This window comes from Grammomys surdaster, unplaced genomic scaffold, assembly GCF_004785775.1.
Source record: "Grammomys surdaster isolate TR1022 unplaced genomic scaffold, NIH_TR_1.0 354, whole genome shotgun sequence".
NCBI classification, from domain to species: Eukaryota; Metazoa; Chordata; class Mammalia; order Rodentia; family Muridae; genus Grammomys; species Grammomys surdaster.
The window spans coordinates 664,283-684,942 of NW_021604773.1; the positions used below are offsets into that span (position 1 = coordinate 664,283).

At 48.0% G+C, this 20,660-nt stretch overlaps 1 protein-coding gene across 1 annotated transcript in view; it reads right to left on the bottom strand.

Moving 5' to 3' along the window:
- Positions 1–1,398: 1,398 nt before the first annotated feature.
- Positions 1,399–20,660, bottom strand: part of Arhgap35 (Rho GTPase activating protein 35) — a 63,992-nt gene continuing 44,730 nt past the window's right edge. Inside the window, exons 3-6 of the mRNA XM_028779515.1 lie at positions 15,909–15,986; positions 14,473–14,604; positions 4,958–5,063; positions 1,399–4,380 (exon numbers count right to left, since the gene is read on the bottom strand). Coding sequence (XP_028635348.1) covers positions 4,023–4,380; positions 4,958–5,063; positions 14,473–14,604; positions 15,909–15,986 — 674 coding nt within the window. The 3' untranslated portion in view covers positions 1,399–4,022. The remainder of the gene's footprint in view (positions 4,381–4,957; positions 5,064–14,472; positions 14,605–15,908; positions 15,987–20,660) is intronic.

Sequence of the window (20,660 nt, forward strand, 5' to 3'; positions counted from 1 at the left end):
CTTTTGCAGAGGACTCATGTTCAGTTCGCTGGGCAGCTCACAACTGCCTTTATCTTCCATGTAGGTAGCCTGGCAGTGGCAGTGCACACCTTTAATCCCAACACTCAGGAGGCAATCTCTGAGTTCAAGGCCAGCCTGGTCTACAGAATGAGTTCCAGGACAGCCAGGGCTACACGGAGACACCTTCAGAAATAAAACAAACTCATTTAGGAGGCAGGTAGGCTTGTTTGAAGTTTGAGGCTCCCTGGAGGTGTTTTCCATCCATTTGGTAGCACTATGACAGACATATGAAAAACATCTAAGCCCCTGCCACAGGGAAGGGTCAGGGAGAGCAGGTTAAATGGGCATGTGGGGATCTATCAGAATCCTAGCAATCTTGAGTTACAGCATTCCAGAGCACTAGAATGGAGGCAGAGGGACCCACAGGTTGCTAAGAGCACTCACCACCATCTGGGATGTGGATGGTGGGAAGGATGATTCTACCTCATCAAGGTGTCCTCTGATGGGTCTCCATGATAGCCATGTGACCCCACTCACATCCACTCAAACGTCCTCACACACAGATGTTTAAAACTAACTGCCTTAGTACATCCTGTCCTAGGACTACAGGTGTGTGCCACACACTCATTCTTTCAACATTTTTAGGGGTGGTAGAAATGTTTTTGGTGGTTTCTTTAGGAGGCTGGCCTTCTCACTTCTTAGGACGTTCCCAAAGGTTTTGGCCATCTGTGGTTCTCAGACTTCTACCCTGTAGACCACCACTGTAGAGGATGAGGGGGTTAGGGTTGCCCCCACTTGGCTCCAGGCTGCTTTGGAGACTGCAGCCCTTCATTTCTCTCAGGCCTGTTTTTATTTATGTTTTTTTACAAGATTGATTTATTAACTATGATACATATCACATAAGGCCTTTCTTTCTTTTTTTTTTTTTTTTAACACCATTCCCATTGAAACAAGTACAATACTTTGTAGCAAATACATGATCTTAAAAAACAAAACCAAACAAAAACACCTCAGTCAGAGATGCCTTGGCTGCCAGGATGGCTGCCCATGCACTAAACAGGCTGGAGCCTCAGAAACCCATGACATGTTTTTTTTTTTTTTATAAAAAAAAAAAAAAGCCTGGAAATGAAGCAGACATTCCTAACAGCAACTAGAGAGGTCCTGGTTTGAGCCCCCATGATACAGGAAATCATCGTTACACTTGCTTTACAGACAGGTTTCCACTTTTGCTGCAAAACAGAAGTTTGGGCATACGGCCAGACTACTAACACACTTTAATACCATTAATGTTTCTGTTTGTTCTCAGGAAACTCAAAATATTTGTTAATCCAACACATATAAAGATCATTTAACATGTGAAAATACAAGTACCAGAAAAATAAGCCGACAGCAGCACTATTCCAAATTTTCAAACAAGTTTTATTCCCATACAATCCCGAGACTTTTCCTTTGTTTAAAATGTACACAGGGAACATGATTCTTTAATGTGAACAATAACTTACGTCCTGGCTCCACTACTTGGGTGGCTGCATGGCTGGGTAATAGGGCCTCTAGCCTTGGCCTCCTTCTAGTGTCCCTGGCTGCTGCAGTCCTGGACTGACCCAGTTCATCCCCGTGCCCTCCCCATGCACACTGGAAGTGGATGTGGAATGGAGAACCGCCCGCTTCCACCTGCCATCTCTAGATGACTTCGGAGGATGAGGATTGTAGTTGGCCCACTGTTAAGTCTTAGGGTCTCAAGGCAGAGCACAAGGTACCCTTAGGGTCCTCACTTAGGGGACGCAGGTCTTCAGGGATTCTTCCCACTACACCAGGGGTACAGGCCACAGGAGGGCTCACCTCACCTCACTGCTCTGGTCTACAAGCTGCTCTTCCATCACCCCAAGTAGTGGGTTCTAAGCAGTCTGTTCCTGCTGCTGCCTGCCTTGGCTAGGGACAATGGAGAGTGCTGGGGCAGACAGAGCACCAGCCCTTTCCATACCCCTTACAAGGCTGAGATGAGAAGGCAGGACAGTGCAGAAGGAATGTATACTACCCAACGGGAGACACGAAACCCAGCCCTGGGTGCTGTGGTGATGTTGGGTGGTGCCAGGCTGTGGTCACCTAGGGCTACTTTCTGGGTAGGGCAGCAGCTTAGCTGGCCACCCACTCAAGCCCCGAGTGCTGTCTTCTGTAGTTCCCCAGGTTGCCTTGTCAGGAGCGGGTAGGCTGCTCAGAGTGCCTGAAGCAGAAGTGAGGTGCATCAGCCTGGTGTTCACAAGTGAGGTCCGAGCAGGGCTCTACTAGCCGTGTGCCTACCTCTGCCTGCTACCCACTGCCAACATAACAGGCACATGCAGCAGCCTCCACTCCCATCTCTGCAAAGAGCCAACCCAGAAGCTACTGAATGGAAGCCATTTCAATAGCTGAGGCTTTGGGCATGAAGTCAGGGCAGGGAACTGACTGCAACCTTAGTGGACACTACACACATTATGTTCCTACTGACTCCAGGCCCACAACATCCAACACAGACCCGCGGGAAGGAACACATTTACGTAAAACACATCTGTACCTTGGGTTTGGTTTTGTCTTGGAGATTACTTTGCAGGGGCAGCCTTAGTGTTTGCAAGCACCTTATGTTGCCAAGTACTAGAGATAGGGAGACAGCCAGCTTCTCTAGGGCAGGACCCTGGGCCAGAGGCCAGTCATCCTCCTCTTGTCCTACAGAGGTAAAAGCAGGGTGGCAGTCCACCTGAGGCCCTTGGGAACACTCCCACGTACTATTTCTAAAGTGCAATGGTGCGACCCACGCCCCTCCTATGCTCAGGGTACCTTAGTGTCAGATTCCATGGCCCAGTGCTAAGATTAAAGTGAGGGGCAAAGGCAGGAGCCAACAAGGGCTACCACATCAGGAGCAGAGTGAGGAGGCTGCTGGGGAGAGCGTCAGGGCTGGGTCAGTGTGATGACAAGCCAGGCATGGTGCCTTTGCTTGAGAACAGGACCCTCCATTCCATAACCAGATGATCACTGCTGGAAAGTGCCACACCCGCTCAGATCCCAGACACCCTTTCTGGTTGCATCCATAGCATGGGATGAAATGACCCCACTTCAACACCAAACGTGTTTGCTGTGTGTACACAGCTGTAGTGTTTCTATAGTAGTGTATGTAGTGTGTTGGTGGGTAGTAGGGGTGGGGGCCACGCTAACAATCCTTCCAAGGGCTCTGTCTTCTTAGGGGGGGTCGGGGAGGGGCTGTGGTTGTACTCACTGCCCAGGTGTCCTTGCTTTGCTGTCACACATAGACAAAGGGGCTTTTTACCCAGTGGCCACCTGGCAGGTGGGAGTGGAAACTTGAGGTCTGTTTTCTTCCCGTGGTTTTTGTCTTTCTGTCTCTGTGGAGGAGTTCCATCTTTCTTCCAGTGTTCCTTTGCTGCAGGGAATGGATCAGAAGCCTGGGAAGGGGTTGGAGGAAAGCCACACACTGGGTCTAGGCACAAAGCTCTCCTCTTGCTGTGCTGTTGGGCCATGCCAGTGCCCCAGTGTGTCCCATTGGGTAGTACAGCCATAGCCCACATGTTCCCAAGACCCTCGCTGCAGGTGTGTGTGGGTATGGACAATGAGAGAGGACAAACTGGGAAGCGTCCTCTTTAGAGGGGCCAGCCCTGCTGGGGTTACCTCTGCCCCTGGCAGAGGCTGGGGTGATGTCCCGACGGTGGGGCCTGACGCTGGTGCAGGCAGACAGGTTGGGCCAAGGGGTCCAAGGAGCAGTAAGGTGATTCGGCCGCTATCTGGTCAGTTCAGTCCTCAGATTGGCCCAGATCAAGGTGGGGCCTCACATCTTGCCACAGCCATAGCCAGAGCAGAGCAGGTGAAGAGCAGGGTGCTCAACTGGCCAGCAGTGGTGGACACTGGCTAGTGCTGCCACTGAAGTCTTAAAAAGGCGCTTGGCTGTGACCTCCACCCCAGGGGGGCCTGATTTTGTTCAAGGCCAAATGCCACCCTGTCAAGAAGATTGCTTTTCCTGCTTCCTAGGCTGTGGTGGCTCACAGCGTATGTTCGGCTTGGAGCTGAGAGGAGAGCAATGGCTGCATTGGGGACTGAGGGGTTGGAGGAGGTGACTGGGGGGGTGATGGCTGACCGGTAGCAGGTGTAGAGGTGAGGAAGGGGACAGTGGGAGCCATGGCTGAAGGGGAGCCAGGCGCAGCCCCTGGCGGCTCGCTGATGGGCCGGTTGTAGAAGAAGAAGGGGCACTGCTGGATGAAGAGCTCGATGATGGTCTGGTAGGAGCGCGTGGCTGTGAGCGCATCCATGCTGCTGAAGTCAGGCCGCATCAGCGTGGGCCAGAAGCAGATGGACAGGTTCTCACTGGTCATAAGATTCACCTTGTTGTTGTGGCTGACTCTGCAGGTGACAGCAAAGCCAGGTGAGATCTGCACAGGGCCTCAGGGGCATCCTCCCTGCCTGCCCTGCCTTGGCCTGAACTTGTCACCAGCTTCAAAGAGCCACAGGGCCCAGACCATCAACCACACTGGTGATGACACTTGGGATGGGCAAGAAGTTAGTGAACGGCTCCCAACTACCCTCCGCCAATAGGCCCACCACGAGAGCTAAACCTGGGGACTGGTTAAGTGCTTTGCTCACAGGACAGGCTGCTCTGTCCCAAGGCACTCCTCCGGATATGTGATCTGTCTCACACCAGCACTGAGACATGGACGAGGAGGAGCAGCTGTGAAAGGCTCTTGGCATTTTTGGTTTTATGAAGTTTCTGAAGGCACTAGCCCCTGCCAGAGAAATTACCTCGTCACCCCCCACGGGCTTGGAGCCAGAGCCAGAACAGCAAGTAAAGATGCCAAGGGTCTAGCTATGCTGCTTGCTGCTACAAGAGGGCGGGGCGGCCCTGGTGACCTTCTCCCTCAGTTAACTAACCCAACATGCCACTTATACAGGAGGAAAAACAACCAGCAGCTCCTAAACCTACTTGTTCAGGTGGGAGATGACATATTTGAAGACTTCATGATTTTCCTTTGGGAATTTCTTCAGCACTTCCTTCAGAGCATGCAACTTCTGTTCCTTGTCGTTGATTTCTGAAACAGAAAACGAAAGTTTTCAGGACTGAGTTTAGCCGGTGTTCTGAGGATGCATACTACCCAATGTGAAACCTGAAATGTGGCTACAATGTGGCTGCAGAGCAGCTGGTCGGACAGGTGGCTGGCACCAGCCCAGGTGTGCTCTGGGAATCTTCTGGGAGGGCAGCCCCATCCTACTCTCATGCCCAGAGCCTGCACCCATGGCCGCACACCTGGACCAGGGTCCAGATCACATCTATGTCCCAGGCCCCTGGTGAAGGGCAGTACTGTGTGCCTGGGCTTCCTGCCTCCCCTCAACCCCCCCAAGACGAACCATCCACAGACTTTACCATAAAGAACACCATTCTTTGCTCATTGGTTGCCCCTGGAGACAGGCACCCTGATGCAGAAAGACTGCTTGCTTCCTGGCCAGACGGAGGGTGCTGCCACCCACCCACACTGACAGACCATGGAAGGAGGGGGTCTGCCACAAGACCAGGGCTCTGTCCTTCCCTGCACATGGTTCTGTTGGAGGGGCTGATACAGTGGGCGATTCTTATGCAACTCAAAGGGATCACACGCCCTGTTCTTACTGCCGCCTACTATGCCCACTGAGAGTTCTAATGTGCTGTGACAGGAGGCGTGTCAGCCACACCATGCCAGGTCAGTCATCTCCATAGTCTGCCCTGTTCTGAGTATGGGAAAGAAGAATCAGACAGAATGGCTGTGGAGCAGGGATTTGAACTAACCACCTGCAGAACTGAGCTGAGTCTGGCTCATTCTGGCAGGGAGGCAAAAAAAATAGTTCCAACTCCAAACAGAGTGACACCAGTCAACTCTGACTCCTCTGCACACAGAAAGGCATCTTTTTGGCCACCGCTCTGGTTTAAAGCGTGCTAATGGCCTATGGGTAACAGCATTATCTGTCAGGTCTGACAACCTAAGCTTGATCCTTGGCATTCACAGGGTACAAAAAACTGACACCTGTTAAAGTTGTTCACTAACCTCCACATGTGTGCACATGCCTACATGCATAAAATCCCCCAAAACAAAACAAAACCCAAAAACCAAACTACAATGGCTTTTGTTGGTTTTGGGCACAGCCTCCTTGGACACTGCCAAAACTGCCATGTCCTCTTGCCTCAGACACTTGAGATTCAGATACTCACACATCATGCCTCCTAGGCCAAGGCCATGTTGGGCCTGGTGACATGCATCTGTAATCCCAGCCCTGGGAAAGTTGAAGCAGGAGGATTGTGAATTTGAGGTCAGTCTAGGCTACAGAATAAGACCCTGACTCAGCAAACAAAATACAACAATAAAAATGATAAAGAATAGGGTAAGGAAGCCTACATCCCTAATCCAGCTTCTATCTCCAACTGAGAAGTGCTCACAAACGAAGAATCAGTCTTCTTTGCTGGAGTCTATCTAACAGGGTGTACAAAGCACTCTTCAGGGAGGCCAAATGCCCAGCAGTAGATGGCCAACACAAAATGAACTCAATGACATTTTTTGGAGGCTGCCTCACCATGCATGGTCAGCCCCTACCCCAACAGGTCCTTTCTGCATACATATCATGGTTTCCCATTCTATGTTTCTGGGATTCCCATGTGTACGGATGTCTGTTTCTGCGTCTGTCACCTGAGCTTGTTTTTTTTTTTTTTTTTTTTTTTGCTCTTTTCTTCTGCTAGTTTGCATGTTTTGTCCTATTCTGATTGTTTTTATTTTATTATTTTTTAGACGCCTGTTTGTTTCTTAAATGAAACAGGAAAAATAGGGTATGGTGGGAAGAATCAGGGAAGAGAAACTAATAATTAAAATGATTGCATTAAAAACAAAATCTGTTTTAGGCTGGGTGTGGTGACAGATGCCAAAACTTAGGAAGCAGAGGCAGGAGGATCTCTGTGAATTTGAGACCAACCTGGTCTACGTGGTGAGCTCCAGGGTAGTTTGAGCTATATAGTAAGACCCTGTCACAAAACAAATCTGTTTGTTTTTGTTTTTGAGACAGGGTTACTCTGTGTAGCCCTGGCTGGCCTCGAACTCAGAAATCCGCCTGCCTCTACCTCCCAAGTGCTGGGATTAAAGGTGTGCGCCACCACCGCCTGGCCAAATCTGTTTTTAATAAATAATATTTTTAAAAAAGGTAAATACCACGGCTTCCTAGTTGGGAACCTTTACAGTAGAGGACATGCTAGAAGTCACAGAGGAATATTGTGTAAACTGGCTAGCTACAGTTCAGAGCTGAGTAACAAACCTGTCTGCAGAACCCCGAAGCTGTGAACCTGGGCAAGTGACACCCAAGGGTCACTCAGTCTCCTGTCTGTAAGAGAGACTAGAGGAAACACCTCTTGGATTGGAGCTTAAAATTGAGCTCAGAGCTAGGCACAGTGCTGAGGGCCTGGAGCTGCTCTGACTGGCAGGGAAGCTGAACAACGGAGCTGTCTGCCCGTCAGAAGATGATTAAGTCATAAGAATTGAGGTGTGAACTAGTCCAGCTTCAGTTTCTAACTAGAGTCATTTCAATGGTTCAGCCTCCATGGCTGACCTGTAGCCCAGAATTTTAAAATAGTTCGTTGTTGTGTTTCAGTAAGAAGTCTGTTTAGCAGAAGAAGCCACAGGAGGGAGGATGGGCGACTGATTATACAAGCACATACTAAGAATCACGAGCATGGCTCACTTTCACTTACTAGAATAAGTGAAACCTTTCAGATACAAGCACACACAGGTCTTGTAGGTTCCCTATGACTCGAAAATGGCCATGTTTCTTTTCATCAGGCACCTGTGTGGCAGCATGTCACGGACAGCACTGACGGGTGTTTCTTCCCTGAGGTAGTGCTGGAGCTGTTCTGATACTGATTTATGCCCTTCCATGGAAAAGCTCACACTCCTTCTGGTGGTCTTTTGGATCTGAAGCCCAAGAAAGACCAAATGGTTCTTATCCTGTACTTTCTCCCTTTTTCTTCCAACCTAATTGATTCCCTGCCAGGTCCCTGTGCTCATGAGCACCGAGGAACACCAAATGTCTGGTGGAAGGACCACCAGGAGAGCTATAGGATCTTCCTTGTAAAGTCTGGTCCTAGGCCTATGACACTAAGGCAAGGCTGGTTCCTCCATTTAAGGTGCTGGGAATGGAACCTAGGCCCTTCACATACTAGGCACACAGTATACCAGTAAGCTAGACCCTCTCCATCATTGCCTTTTTTTTTTTTTTTACTTTGTCAGTGATCTCTTCAGTCATGGGCTACTGAATATATTTACAGTACCTGATATGAAATTCCTCTTGGGGAGGAGGCTTATACCTAACCATATCCAATCAGAAAGAATTTGGTTTGAACCATTCATGCCACCATTGTACCAATGGACACACCTTGCCAGGTATTATAATACGCGGAGTTGAGCTCTGGGTAAGACTATCAATATCTTTTCTCCCATAGCAGCCCTCTGACAATATGTAGGTTAGTAGTGAGTTTTCTGCTCAGCTGAGGTTGGAATCTGTGTCCTGTATACAAAAGTGAGTGGCATCTTCGGCAACAGGATCTTCTCACTGAGCTACAGTAGGCAACTAAGCATCACTGCAATATCCCATGTTGTTCTGGGTGTCTCTCTGACCAACCCAGGAGAGAACTACCCCATTCCTGACACTGAGATTCATTCTGTATCCTCTGTCTTCTAGGAGACAGAAGGGTCTTTTTTTGTTTGTTTGTTTTGTTTTGTTTTTCAAGACAGGGTTTCTCTGTGTAGTCCTGGCTGTCCTGGAACTCACTCTGTAGACCAGGATGGCCTCAAACTCAGGTTCTTATATCTGCACTGTGTTTGGATGCACAGGGCACCTGGGGAACGTTTTCCAGCTGCTCTCTCTATTCAATCCTTAGCAGGCATCCAGGCAGAAAGTGGGGCTGGACTTCAGCTCTGCTCTCTGCTCCAGACCCTCTGCCATGCCTTAGAGCCTGTAAAAGGAATGGAGTGGGGTTGTGGGCAGAAGAACCAAGGTACAGTCTACATACATATGTTGCAGCTGGCAACATCCTCAAGAGGCCCTAAGGAAGAGAAGGTCATGACTACAAGGGACCTTACAAACATCCTCAGAGTAGACACAAACCAGGGCTCTAAAACATACAAACAGCCAGCTGTAGTATACACACCCGAAATTCCAGTACCAGAGAAGCTGGGACAGGAAGATCAATTCAGAGTTTGAGGGCAGCTTGTACTATAGAATGACATCTTGTCTCAAAAATATCAAAAACAAAAAACCCAACCAACGAAAACACCCAAACTAAAAATAAGACAAAACAAAATAAAATAAACAAACAAAATGTACAAGAACTGGCCCTGGCCATAAAACCTTGTGGCAGGAACCATGATCCCACTGTCCCCACTGTCCCCACTGTCCCCACTGTCCCCACCCTGACTGATTACTGCCAGCTGAGTTCCAGGCTAAGAACTATGCATATTTATAGTAATGAAATAGGAGAGAGCTAGCTAGAGGCTTGAGAAATGTAGGCAGGCCCAGGTGTAACCTGGTCTCCCATGTGGCAAACAAGATTATGGCTAAGGCCAGGCTGGGAGTACCGTTTGTTTGGCTCAAAATGGGAAATTCAGACTACTCTGGAGGCATGGTCGTGCAGCAAGCAGAGCAGTGCCTAGTCTTCACCAGACTCAAGTTGGAACCATATATTGTCTGTCATGGCCATGTCTCTCTGTCCATACAGGGCGTGACACATGTTACTTCTAGTGAGGGACACAGGGTCCCTGAACAGCTATCCGGATAGACAAGAGAATGCAACATTCCGAGGTAGTATGGGACCAGGAGCCCACAAGGGAATGAGGGCCATCCATCCCACAATCTGACTGCCAGTCACATAGTATCTGTAGCCTAAGCTGTCTCATTTGCCTAGTGGGAAGGGTAGATGATAAGCCTGCATTGAGAACAATTTCTCTTGGACAATCAAGCACTGATAGCCTACAGGTCCTTAGCTTGGTGTCCTTGATCTGAGCTGGACCTAGCTCTAGAACTTCTGTCAGCATAGAAGCCATAAGGCAGCTTGTTGGGACCAGACAGACTGGAGGGATTCTGGACAAGGAAGGGATTGGCTGTGCTGGGGGTGGAAAACTGGAAAGAAAAAAAGGGCATGCAGGCTGGAAACATGTCTTGGTTGGGATGAGGTGTCAGGGAAGAGAGGGTATCACAAAGCTCCCACCTGCTGCCTATGACTCTAGGCCTTGCCTGAAGCCACAGCTCAGGACCCCTCTTCCTCACTACTCCCTGCCTTTCCCCCACCATGCAGCTCTGTGTGCTTGCAGCTCAGCTTGCTTGAGTCTGTCTACAGAGGGCATCGGCTTCCACCCAGGAAAAGCAGGAATTCAAGTTCCAGCTTGCTAAGTCCCCAGCCGTGTGACCTGGGCCTCCAGCCAAGCTGTGCCACTCTCAGAGCCTTGGGCTCCTCTGTACCATGGAGAGACAATCTTCTACCTCGCTGGTGACTAAGAACACGCATCAATAATCCAGCAGAGCCTGCTGCACACAGCAAGCAACAATCTGCAAGCTCTGGTGCTGCCTGAGCCTCCATGTCACCTTGACTAAGCTGGGAAGACAACTGGCAGATAAGCATACAGATTCCACTTGGTGAGCATTCCTCAGTAGTGTTCAATACTGTGAAATTCTGATGCATACACAACAATCAGACAGTGACCTTGATATCTATTGTGATGGGATGTGGAACTGAATGCAAGCCTGAACACACACAGCTACTCGGAGGCAATAAGTGAAAAGAGCTGGTCAAGGTGCTGTTGCCATGGAAACCTGGGCAATCTTCCCTTGACACAACCTTTTCACTGCCTGGCATTTGACTCAGTTAAGCCCACCTTGATCCATAGAGCCCTGTGCTCCATTTGCTGCTTCTTCTGTGAGGTACCATGTCAGTGGGATCCCCTTCTCTCTACTCACTTCTGTTATAGAGTCAAGAAAGGACAGTCCAGACAAGAAGGCTGCACAGATGACTAGCAGGGGTCCAGAAAGTATGCAATGGAAAGGAAGTTATGAGACTCTAACTTTCCCAAGCTGCTGTACAGTACCTCTTGAGCTGTGGAAACCTACAGACTAGGTGTCAGACTGGAGGAAGGGAAGTGGGCCTTCTGTGATTGTTTGTATATGCTTTGTCCAGGTAGTGGCACTATTAGGAGGTGTGGCCCTGTTGGGAGTAGGTGTGGTACCATGGGAGTGGGCTTTAATACCCTCATCCTAGCTGCCTGGAATCCAAATCCAGTCTTCTCTTAGCGGCCTTCAGATAAAGATATAGAAGTCTCAGTTCTGCCTGCACCAGGCCTGCCTGGACACTGCCATGCTTCTGCCTTGATAATGGACTGAACCTCTGAACCTGTAAACCAGCCCCAATTAAATGCTGTCCTTATAAGAGTTCCCTTGGTCACAGTATCTGTTCACAGCAGTAAAACCCTAACTAAGACAGAAGTTGGTACCAGGAGTGGGGTATTGCTGTGATAGGCCTGACCATGATTTGGGGAAGATTATGGAAGGACTTTGGAACTTTGGGTTACAAAAGCCATTGAGTGTTCAGAGCTCAGTGGGAAGTTCTTTAGGAACTTGGAAGATCAGAATGCTGAGAGAAGTACAGAAGATGGAGATCTGGCTTGTGACGTTTCAGAGGGAAAATTAAAGGTTCTAACAGGGCCATTTGCTATTTTGAACTAAGATTCTGAGATTCTGGTTAGCTGTGATTAACAAAGAGACCAGAACTACTGAAGTGAAACTTTTACATTACTGGGACAATCGATGCTGGTTAGCTGGAGCTAAGAAATTAACAGTAACTAAGAAGAGACCAGCATTGTTGAGGTGAGATTCTTTGGGAAGTGTTTCCTGAGAGAGTCAGTACACAGAAACTATGTTCCAGAGGTGACCACAGCTGAATACTGGCAGCTGGACTTGGTAATGTGTAATAGTCACCCAGGTTTTGAAGGCATGAAGGCATGGAGAACACCTGAGGGTTGAAGGGGTCATACAGAGAAGTTGAGGCTTGGCACCATGAAGACAGCCCATGAGCCAACAGGTGAAAAGTGCAGGCTAGTTGCAGCAAGGGAGCCCAGCAGCTTTTGGAGATACCAGTACCATGAAATGGCCACCACGAATAGCAGCGGCAGTAGAGTAGAGCCAAGTGGATCCTAGAAGACAAGCTGTGTGGTGCAGAGGGCAGAGCTGGAGAAGTGATTCAACCCCGGGGGGGGGGGGGTGAGAGGGGGAGTGCTCCTTGGATGGTTAGAGTATGACTTTGCTTTGATTTGCCCTGATTCTTCCCTCTTTTTTTTTTTTTTTTTTCCTTTCCCCGAGACAGGGTTTCTCTGTATATCCCTGGCTGTCCTGGAACTCACTCTGTAGATCAGGCTGGCCTTGAGCTCAGAAATCCGCCTGCCTCTGCCTCCCAAGTGCTGGGATTAAAGGCGTGCGCCACCACCGCCCGGCTTCCAACTTGCTTTTTAATCATGGTCTTTTTGTTACAGCAATAGAAACCCTGAGATAGCCTTCTATCAACAACACCCTCTTCTGCCCTTCCCCAAACAAAAAGTTGCCATGTCAGGTGTTCCAAGAAACAATGGCATTCTGTTGGGTGGCAGCATTCAACATGCCTCTAGATGGCGCCAGGTCAAGGCAAACATGGTGAGAGCTAGGTCTTCAGCAGCTGGGTACTAAGCAGAGCAAGGTCTCCTGAACCTCCTTCTAACTTCCTCTAGAGAGACAGCATGAATCTAAGATGACCCTCACAGAAGTGCTGCCTCCCAGCCTTGGTAGGTGGGCAAAAGGAGAGGTTAGCAAATATGAAAATAGAGCATGTGTAGATACCCTGAGCCCTGCAACCTTCACAGCGGGGTGGAGCAGGGATTCTGGACCAGAAGCCACTTGACCTATAACCTCAACACAGCTGTGAGAGTAAAGTTTGAGTCAGGCAGTGATGAGTTAGCCCAGGACCTTTTCTTTTCTTGTCTGACTTCTTTCTTGATGTTTGGAAAGAGAACTCTCTTTTCTTTTTTTTTCTTTCTTTTTTTTTTCGAGATAGGGTTTCTCTGTGTAGCCCTGGCTGTCCTGGAACTCACTCTGTAGACCAGGCTAGCCTCGAACTCTTGAACTCAGAAATCCACCTGCGTCTGCCTCCCAAGTGCTGGGATTAAAGGCGTGCGCCACCACCGGCCCGGCTCTCTTTTCTTTTTGAGACAGGATTATACTATGTAGTTCTGGCTATCCTGAAACTCACGTGGTAGATCAGGCTGTCCGAAAACCCCTTCAGTAGCTGTAGAGGAATTGCCGTTTCTGGGTCTTCCTCTTTTCCCCCTGCAAGAGCCAAGGCTTCCTTTGGCAAAATAATAGAATAAGTGTCCTATGGTGGGCAGCCTCAAGACATCAGGTCCTTCACGGCACATGACATTCTCCTAAGGCCAGACAATGGGAAAACTCCCACACAACGATCACCCTAGAGCAGTGGCTCTCAACTTACCTAATGCTGCAAACCCTTTAATACGGTTCTTCATATGGTGACTCCCAACCATAAAATTATTTTCATTGCTACTTCACACCTATAATTTTGTTACTGTTATGAACTGTAATGTAAATATCTGATATGTAAGATATTTGATATGTGACCCCTGTGAAAGGGGTCACAATCCACAGGTTGAGAATTGCTGCCCTAGAGACTGTCATTAAAACTAGAGGTTCTAAGTCAGGCATGGTGACATATGCCATAATGCCAACCCATGGGAGTTAGAAGACACAAGATAAGGAGTCTGAGGGCACCCTGGGATATCTAAGACACTACTTAAAATAAACAACAAAACCCCCAGAGTGCTTATGTGCTACAGAGCCTTCTGATCTTCTGGCCAAAGCCACCAACATCCCCCTTCCCACACATGCACCCAAGGCAAATTTTATACTCTTTTATCAACAACAACAAAAAAGTTTTTTAGATATGCTAATTTTATGTGTTTTGCCTGCATTCCTGTCTGTACATCACAGGTGTGGCTGGAACAAGAGTTTTGGATAGCTGTGAAGTACAACATGGTGCTAGAAACTGAACCTGGGTTCTCAGCAATAGCAGTCTCTTAACCACTGAGCTATTCCTCCAGTCCCAGAGGTAGCTTTCTAACAGTTTGGTGGCCTCAGATCACAGGCTTGCTGTCTTAAATGGGGCAGCAGGGAGGTGAGGAAAGGGTCCAGGACAATGTGCTTCAGAACAGGAAGTTCTACCTTTACCTCAAGGAGTAAATGCAGGGGAGACATGGGGAGGTCAGCCATAGCAGAGACAGGGATCACTCCCAAGTTAGATGCCAGGTTTGGGGACCTACAGCTGCCTTGGTGGGACACTCAGAAATGCCTCTGTCACAAACGGCAGGGCCACCTGGAGTCTCCCAGGCTGTCTGTACTTACTGTGAGCTTCCACCAAGTCAATCTGCATGCTGTATGGTACCAGGGGGTCTGGTAGTTCTGAGAAAAAACTCTTCATGGCCCCTGCCACAGTGTTCACAGTAAAGTCTTTCTCTGCCAGGTCCAGATTGTGGTCTGAAAGAAAGCCAACCCATCTAAGTTAGCAGAAGCCACAAGAAAGCTCCCAGAAAAGGCTTATAGATGTTGCCCAGAGCAGGGGCTTAGGATTAGCATGGAGTGCAGAGGAGCTGGCAGCCTGAGTTCACAGACATGGTCTGACAGGTCACCTCTGGCCTGTGGGAAGGAGGAGAGTGACTAGGGACCATGGTCCGCTAGGCCACCTGCCATCCAACTTGGTTCTGATGAGCTTCAGCTTTTCCTTACTTCCCTTCCTGCCAGCCAGCCAGTCACACCTTCATCCAGATTCCGATGGATAGAGGAAGACTCCCTCATTTTCTTCCCAGCCCACTGCTCCACTGACCCTTCTTCTCATTTCCCTTCTCTCTCTAGGCCTCTGGTATGACTGATTCTGTAAGACTTGTCTACAGATGGGCATGAAGGGTTCCTCTCTGGATCACCAGCTGTTCAGATTCTTACAGGTATGTACCTGTAAGAGAATTTTAAGATAATTCTATCTGTTGATATCATGGCTTAGTGTAAGTGTATTATCTGACATGTGTATAACAAAGATGTGTTTTACCACAACATATTCTTGATGTTTGAACAGTAGCACATGATTACAAGGTGTCACTGTCAGCTGGCCCATGACAGCAGGTGCTGACTGCTTAAGAAGTTGGCCTCTGTTCACTCTGCTTCCCTACTCTCTGGCTGATAACAGCTAAGAGTACTTCACTGGCCGGGCGGTGGTGGCGCACGCCTTTAATCTCAGCACTTGGGAGGCAGAGGCAGGCAGATTTCTGAGTTCGAGGCCAGCCTGGTCTACAGAGTGAGTTCCAGGACAGCCAGAGCTACACAGAGAAACCCTGTCTCAAAAAAAAAAAAAAAAGTACTTCACTGTTCTGCCCTGGCACTGGTGGCATGGCTTGGCATTCATTGTGGGCATTTCTCACATTAAGAGCTGAGCCCCTAGCTTGAGCCTCTCATAGACTAACATATGAGCAGGGCAGCTCAAGAGTTCAGCTTGGAAGTGGGATCTGCAGCTTAGTGCCTCAGATATCTTGAAATAGTCCCCCACTTTCTCTCCCACAGGGCCATTGTGAGATGTAGACACCTCTGGCCTGATCATTAATTCAAAGGTTCTTCCAGAGAAGCCAGACAGGGCCAGGGAAACCTGTAATGGTGGTAGACAGCAATGAAAGCCAGCACCTCTGGGCTCAGCTCAGGTTTACAGGTGGAAGGAGCATCCAAGCCCTGATGACAACCCAGCCACAGTATCTGCTTGGGACCAGTGACATATGGCCAGACTGTGCCTTACTTACCTTGATCAAACTGTCTTTGCAAACTTTCCATTTCTGACTTGTTTCCACTGACCCGGTAGATGCCTTCAGTGCTTAGTCCTGTGGACAAAGAATAAGCAGGTCCTATGAACCAGAGGTGGAGAGCAGAGGGGGTCTGTGCATGGGGACAGGGACTGTGTGCAGAGACCACGAGGTTCCCACTATGAGGGAAGAGCAGGGCTAACAGTACTTTCTTGTTTGATGCTTCAGCTCCTCTTTTCAAAAAATATCACACTACTGGGCCCCACCTTCCTTTACTCTATAGGTAAGATCTTATGTAGTTCAGTCTAGCCTTGAACACCTGATCTTCCAGTCTCTACTACATTTGGTTTAGCACTTGCTGAAACTTGGTATGTAGACCAGGCCAGCCTCAAACTCAGAGATCCATTTGCCCTCGTTTCCGGAATGCTAGAATTAAAGGCATACATTACTATACCCTGTCAATATTACCCACATTTTAATGTACAGTCTTGAATATTATAGTAAAAAAAAATCATGTGATGGAAGTTTTGCCTGAGTGTATGTCTGTGCACCACACTTATATGCCTGGTGCTAATGAAGGCCAGACAACGGTGCTGGAAAATCAACCTAGGTCCTCTGGAAGAGCTCTTAATTGCTGAGTCATCTCTCTAGCCTTTATCCTTTTCTAAGAAAATAACAAAAGACTTATTTTGGTTTTGTATATGTATCTGTATGCCACATGAGTGCAGTGGCTGCAGTATACAGAAGAGGGCAATGGGTGTCCTGAAGCTGGAGTTACAGGCAGTTGTAAGTTACCTGATCTCAGGCCCTCTGACCTGTTTCTTCAGCCTGAGTGTTTTCCTATTAAAAAAAAATCCAGGCACTGTGGTACACACCTGTAATTCTAGAAGGTAGGAAGCAGGTATCATAACAAGCCCAGTTGGGGCAACATGATGAGTCCCAGGTTTATAAGGGTGACAGAGAGAGACCATGTCTCAGAGGCCAAAAAATTGTTTGGTGAGATAGTTCAGCAGACAAAGGCATTGACAAGGTTGATAGCCTGAGCTTAATCTCTGGAACCCAGGGAAGGAGAAGTAACACTTACCTCTGCCAGCAACAAAATAAGTAAAAATCAAACACACACAAAAATAAAAAGGAAGATAAAGGGCTAGAAATGTGGTTCAGTGCTAGAGCACTTGCCGGCTACAAGCAAGATCTCCATTCCAGTACCAGAGGCACAGAAAGGAGAAAGCAAGCCCCAGTGTGCCTCACCTCTCAGCTGCTCCCTGCTAGAGACTCAATAAGCTTTTCTTGACCCCAAATAAACGAAGATTTGAAACACTGTCCCTTCTTTCACATATGGAGCATCCCATGACATTTCCCTCTATTCAGTCAGTGCGTTCCTCTTTTTACAACGCAGCTCTCAGGAGTGGACTAAGCTCTCAGCACAGTTCAGTGGCAGGCCATCCTTGTTTAGGTTCTCCCAGTCTTTCATGGGTAGAAAGCCGTAAGTAGCTTTTTGTGTTCCAGCAGTGCTAGGGAAGAATCGGCCCAGCAAGTGCTCTACCACAGAATACCCCAAGGCCCAGCTTAGGTCTATTTCTCACTAATGCTGCTGATTTCCCTCTGCAGTGCTTCTTACTTTGTAGTTAAAAGAGGTCTTTGAGGATTAAATAATGTTTGTTTTCCTCCCCCCACCCATTACCTTTTTTTTTTTTTTTAAGAAAACATTTATTTCCCACCCATCTTCCTTTCTTTTGCTCAAGTGTTTGCAGAACAGCTCAGTGGTGGCTCCAACCCATTCACTGGCCTGAGCCATGGAAATTGCAGACCTGTCCTCAATGGCTGGAATTATTGGACAGGCACAGAGGCACCTGTACAGCATCAGATCAGTATGCTGCCTCTGACTGAGCAGCAGTAAGCTGAGGAGCAATGTGGTCCATTCACTCTGACATTTCTCCCTTTTCAGCTATGTTTGTTCTTCTTTTGCAGTTTCTTCAGGATCTCTGCAAAGGCCGAGATCAGCTATGATCTCCCATGGGTGCTGATGGGAGATAGTGCCACACAAGTGCAGAACCTCCTGGGCTAGCAACCACATCAGATTCACTAGGTGAGCTCCCTTATTGTTGCATAGGATGGCAATGTCCACACAGCACAAAGGAAAATCTTGTCACCCAGAGCAATGGCAGGCAGATGGTAGACATCTCAGTAAGGGGTTGGCAGTCAGCCCCAAGATCTGTAACCACTAGAAGATGAGGCTTTCTGAAGGCTGCTTAGATCTGGTAAATCAAGTCCCTAGGAGCAAAGAGGCCAGTGTTCTTAGAGATGACGCTGACACCAGAGGCTCTCTCAGGTCCCCTTCAGATTTATGATGCTGATGTCATCACTTTTCCTTTTGTAGATGTACTGTTTCATCTGAAAGCCAAGGTTGGTGCCACCTGTTTGGATTCCTGCTGTAAGGATCTTAAGGAAAGGCTCCACTGCCATTTGCCGGACATCAAGAACTATGAACATGGTGTGAATTTTTTAAAAATAAAGATGTGACTCAAGAACAGCACTGTATGGATAGAGTGTAAATTACCTTTTTTTTTTTTTTTTTTTAAAGATTTTTTTCTTGCCTTATTGCCAGGTTTACCGTGAATCCCTGGGCTCAAAAATCCAATTACTGCCAGGCGGTGGTGGCACATGCCTTTAATCCCAGCCCAGCTCTCAGGATCAGCCATCAGGCAGATCTCTGAGTTCGAGGTCAGCCTGGTCTATATAGTAAGTTCTAGAACAGCTAGGGCACACAGAGAAGAAACTCTGTCTCAAAAAACACAATGAAATAGAAATCCAGTTATCTCAGCACTTCACTAGCCTGACTTGTTTTATTGAAATTATTTGTTTGTTTGTTTTGAGACAAGGTATCGCTATGTAGTCTTGTCTGGTTTCCAACTCATAAGAGACTTGCCTGACCCTTGACTCCTGAGTTCTGGGAGTAAAGGCATGCACCACATGCTTAGTTCTTTATTACTTTTTTTTTTTAAATGGATTTTTATTTTATGAGCGTTGGTGTTTTCCCTACATGTGTGTCTATGCAAAAGTGGTGGAAAATTGAACCCAGGTCCTCTAGCTAACCATCCCTCCCGCCCCTGTGAACCCAGGTCCTCTAGCTAACCATCCCTCCAGCCCCTGTGAACCCAGGTCCTCTAGCTAACCATCCCTCCCGCCCCTGTGAACCCAGGTCCTCTAGCTAACTATCCCTCCAGCCTCTGTTTATTACTTTTTATGAAGCATGCCAATTAAAAATTTAAAAAATTGTGCTGGGCACTGCGGTATATACCTTTAATCCCAACACTCAAGAAGCAGAAGACAGGTGGATCTCTGTAAGCTCGAGGCCAATCTGGTCTATACAATGAGTTCTGGGTCGGCTAGGGCTACACATAAGACCCTGGCAGAAACCCAAACTACACAACAACAACAACAAAATTAAACATAAGCATCTTTTTCAAAGCTAATCATAAAAAATTTAAATCACAAAAACATAATGTCAGAGCTGGAGCAATGGCTAAGCAGTTAAGAACATTTGCCGCTTTTATATAGGACTTGGGTTTGGCTCCCAGCTTCCACATGGTGACTGTCACTAACTCTGTTCCAGGGGACTCTGATACCCTCTTCCTTGAGTGCTACGCACGTACACACATGCAGACCAACACTCATACACATAAAAAAGTAAATATTAAAATAAAACAAACAAGACCTAAGGATAACTTCTGTTTTTGCATGTAGAAAGGCTTTTCTGGGAGCTAACTCCAGAGCCCATATCCCAGCTGCCAAGGAAAGAAGTTCACTGCCATTACAAGTACACATCTAATCTAGCACTGCGACATCACTGTGAAAACTGAGATGTCAAAGAAACAACATCCCTTCTGAAGACCATGGTCTTAACCAGTGCTAGTTAGCAGAAGGGCACTGAGGATGCTATCATAGTAGCAGTATGGGCTGCGAGGGGAATGGGGTGTGTGTGTGTGTGTGTGTGTGTGTGTGTGTGTGTGTGTGTACCTGCATATCCCAGGCAACAGGCATTTCAACACTGGTCAGCATTGTGATTGCTGCCTCTGGAGAGGCCATCGGGTGAATAAGATTCCTTGGTCTATGTGTTCTAGGGCCTTGGACTAGCAGGTGGATTCTGACAGACATGGATCAGAAGTCACCAGTTCCCCTTCTAAAAAGCTAAATGCCCACAGAGCTTTGGCCTACAGAACTAAGTAGCACCACACAGCAGCACCTGGCCATAGAGGAGCCACCATGCCTCCAGCCATGCTGTCCTCTGCCTGCTGGGGTCCCAGTGTATACCCACATCCCATTCACTTGCGAGTCAGTGAAGCATGATGACGTGGACAGTGGGTGGGGTAGTCTGAGTGTTTGGTGGCACAGCTCTTCCCTGGCAGCTACCAAATTGGACTTAATGCTGCTCTAAGCTCAGGTACCAACTGGGGTCCAGGTGCAGTCTCCTCAGAAAAATGGATGGTCTGTTTCATTTTTCTTTAAACAAAACAAAATCCCAAACTTAAAACTTGCTGGGTGGTACTGGTGTACACCTTTAATTTCAGCATGTACCTGGGAAGCAGAGGCAGACAGATCTCTCAGTTTAAAGCCAGCTCCGTCTACATAGCAAGTTCCAGAGACAGTCAGGGCTACACAAAGAAACCCCATCTTGAGAAAATAAACCCACATACCCATATCTACACACACACACACACACACACACACACACACACACACACACACACA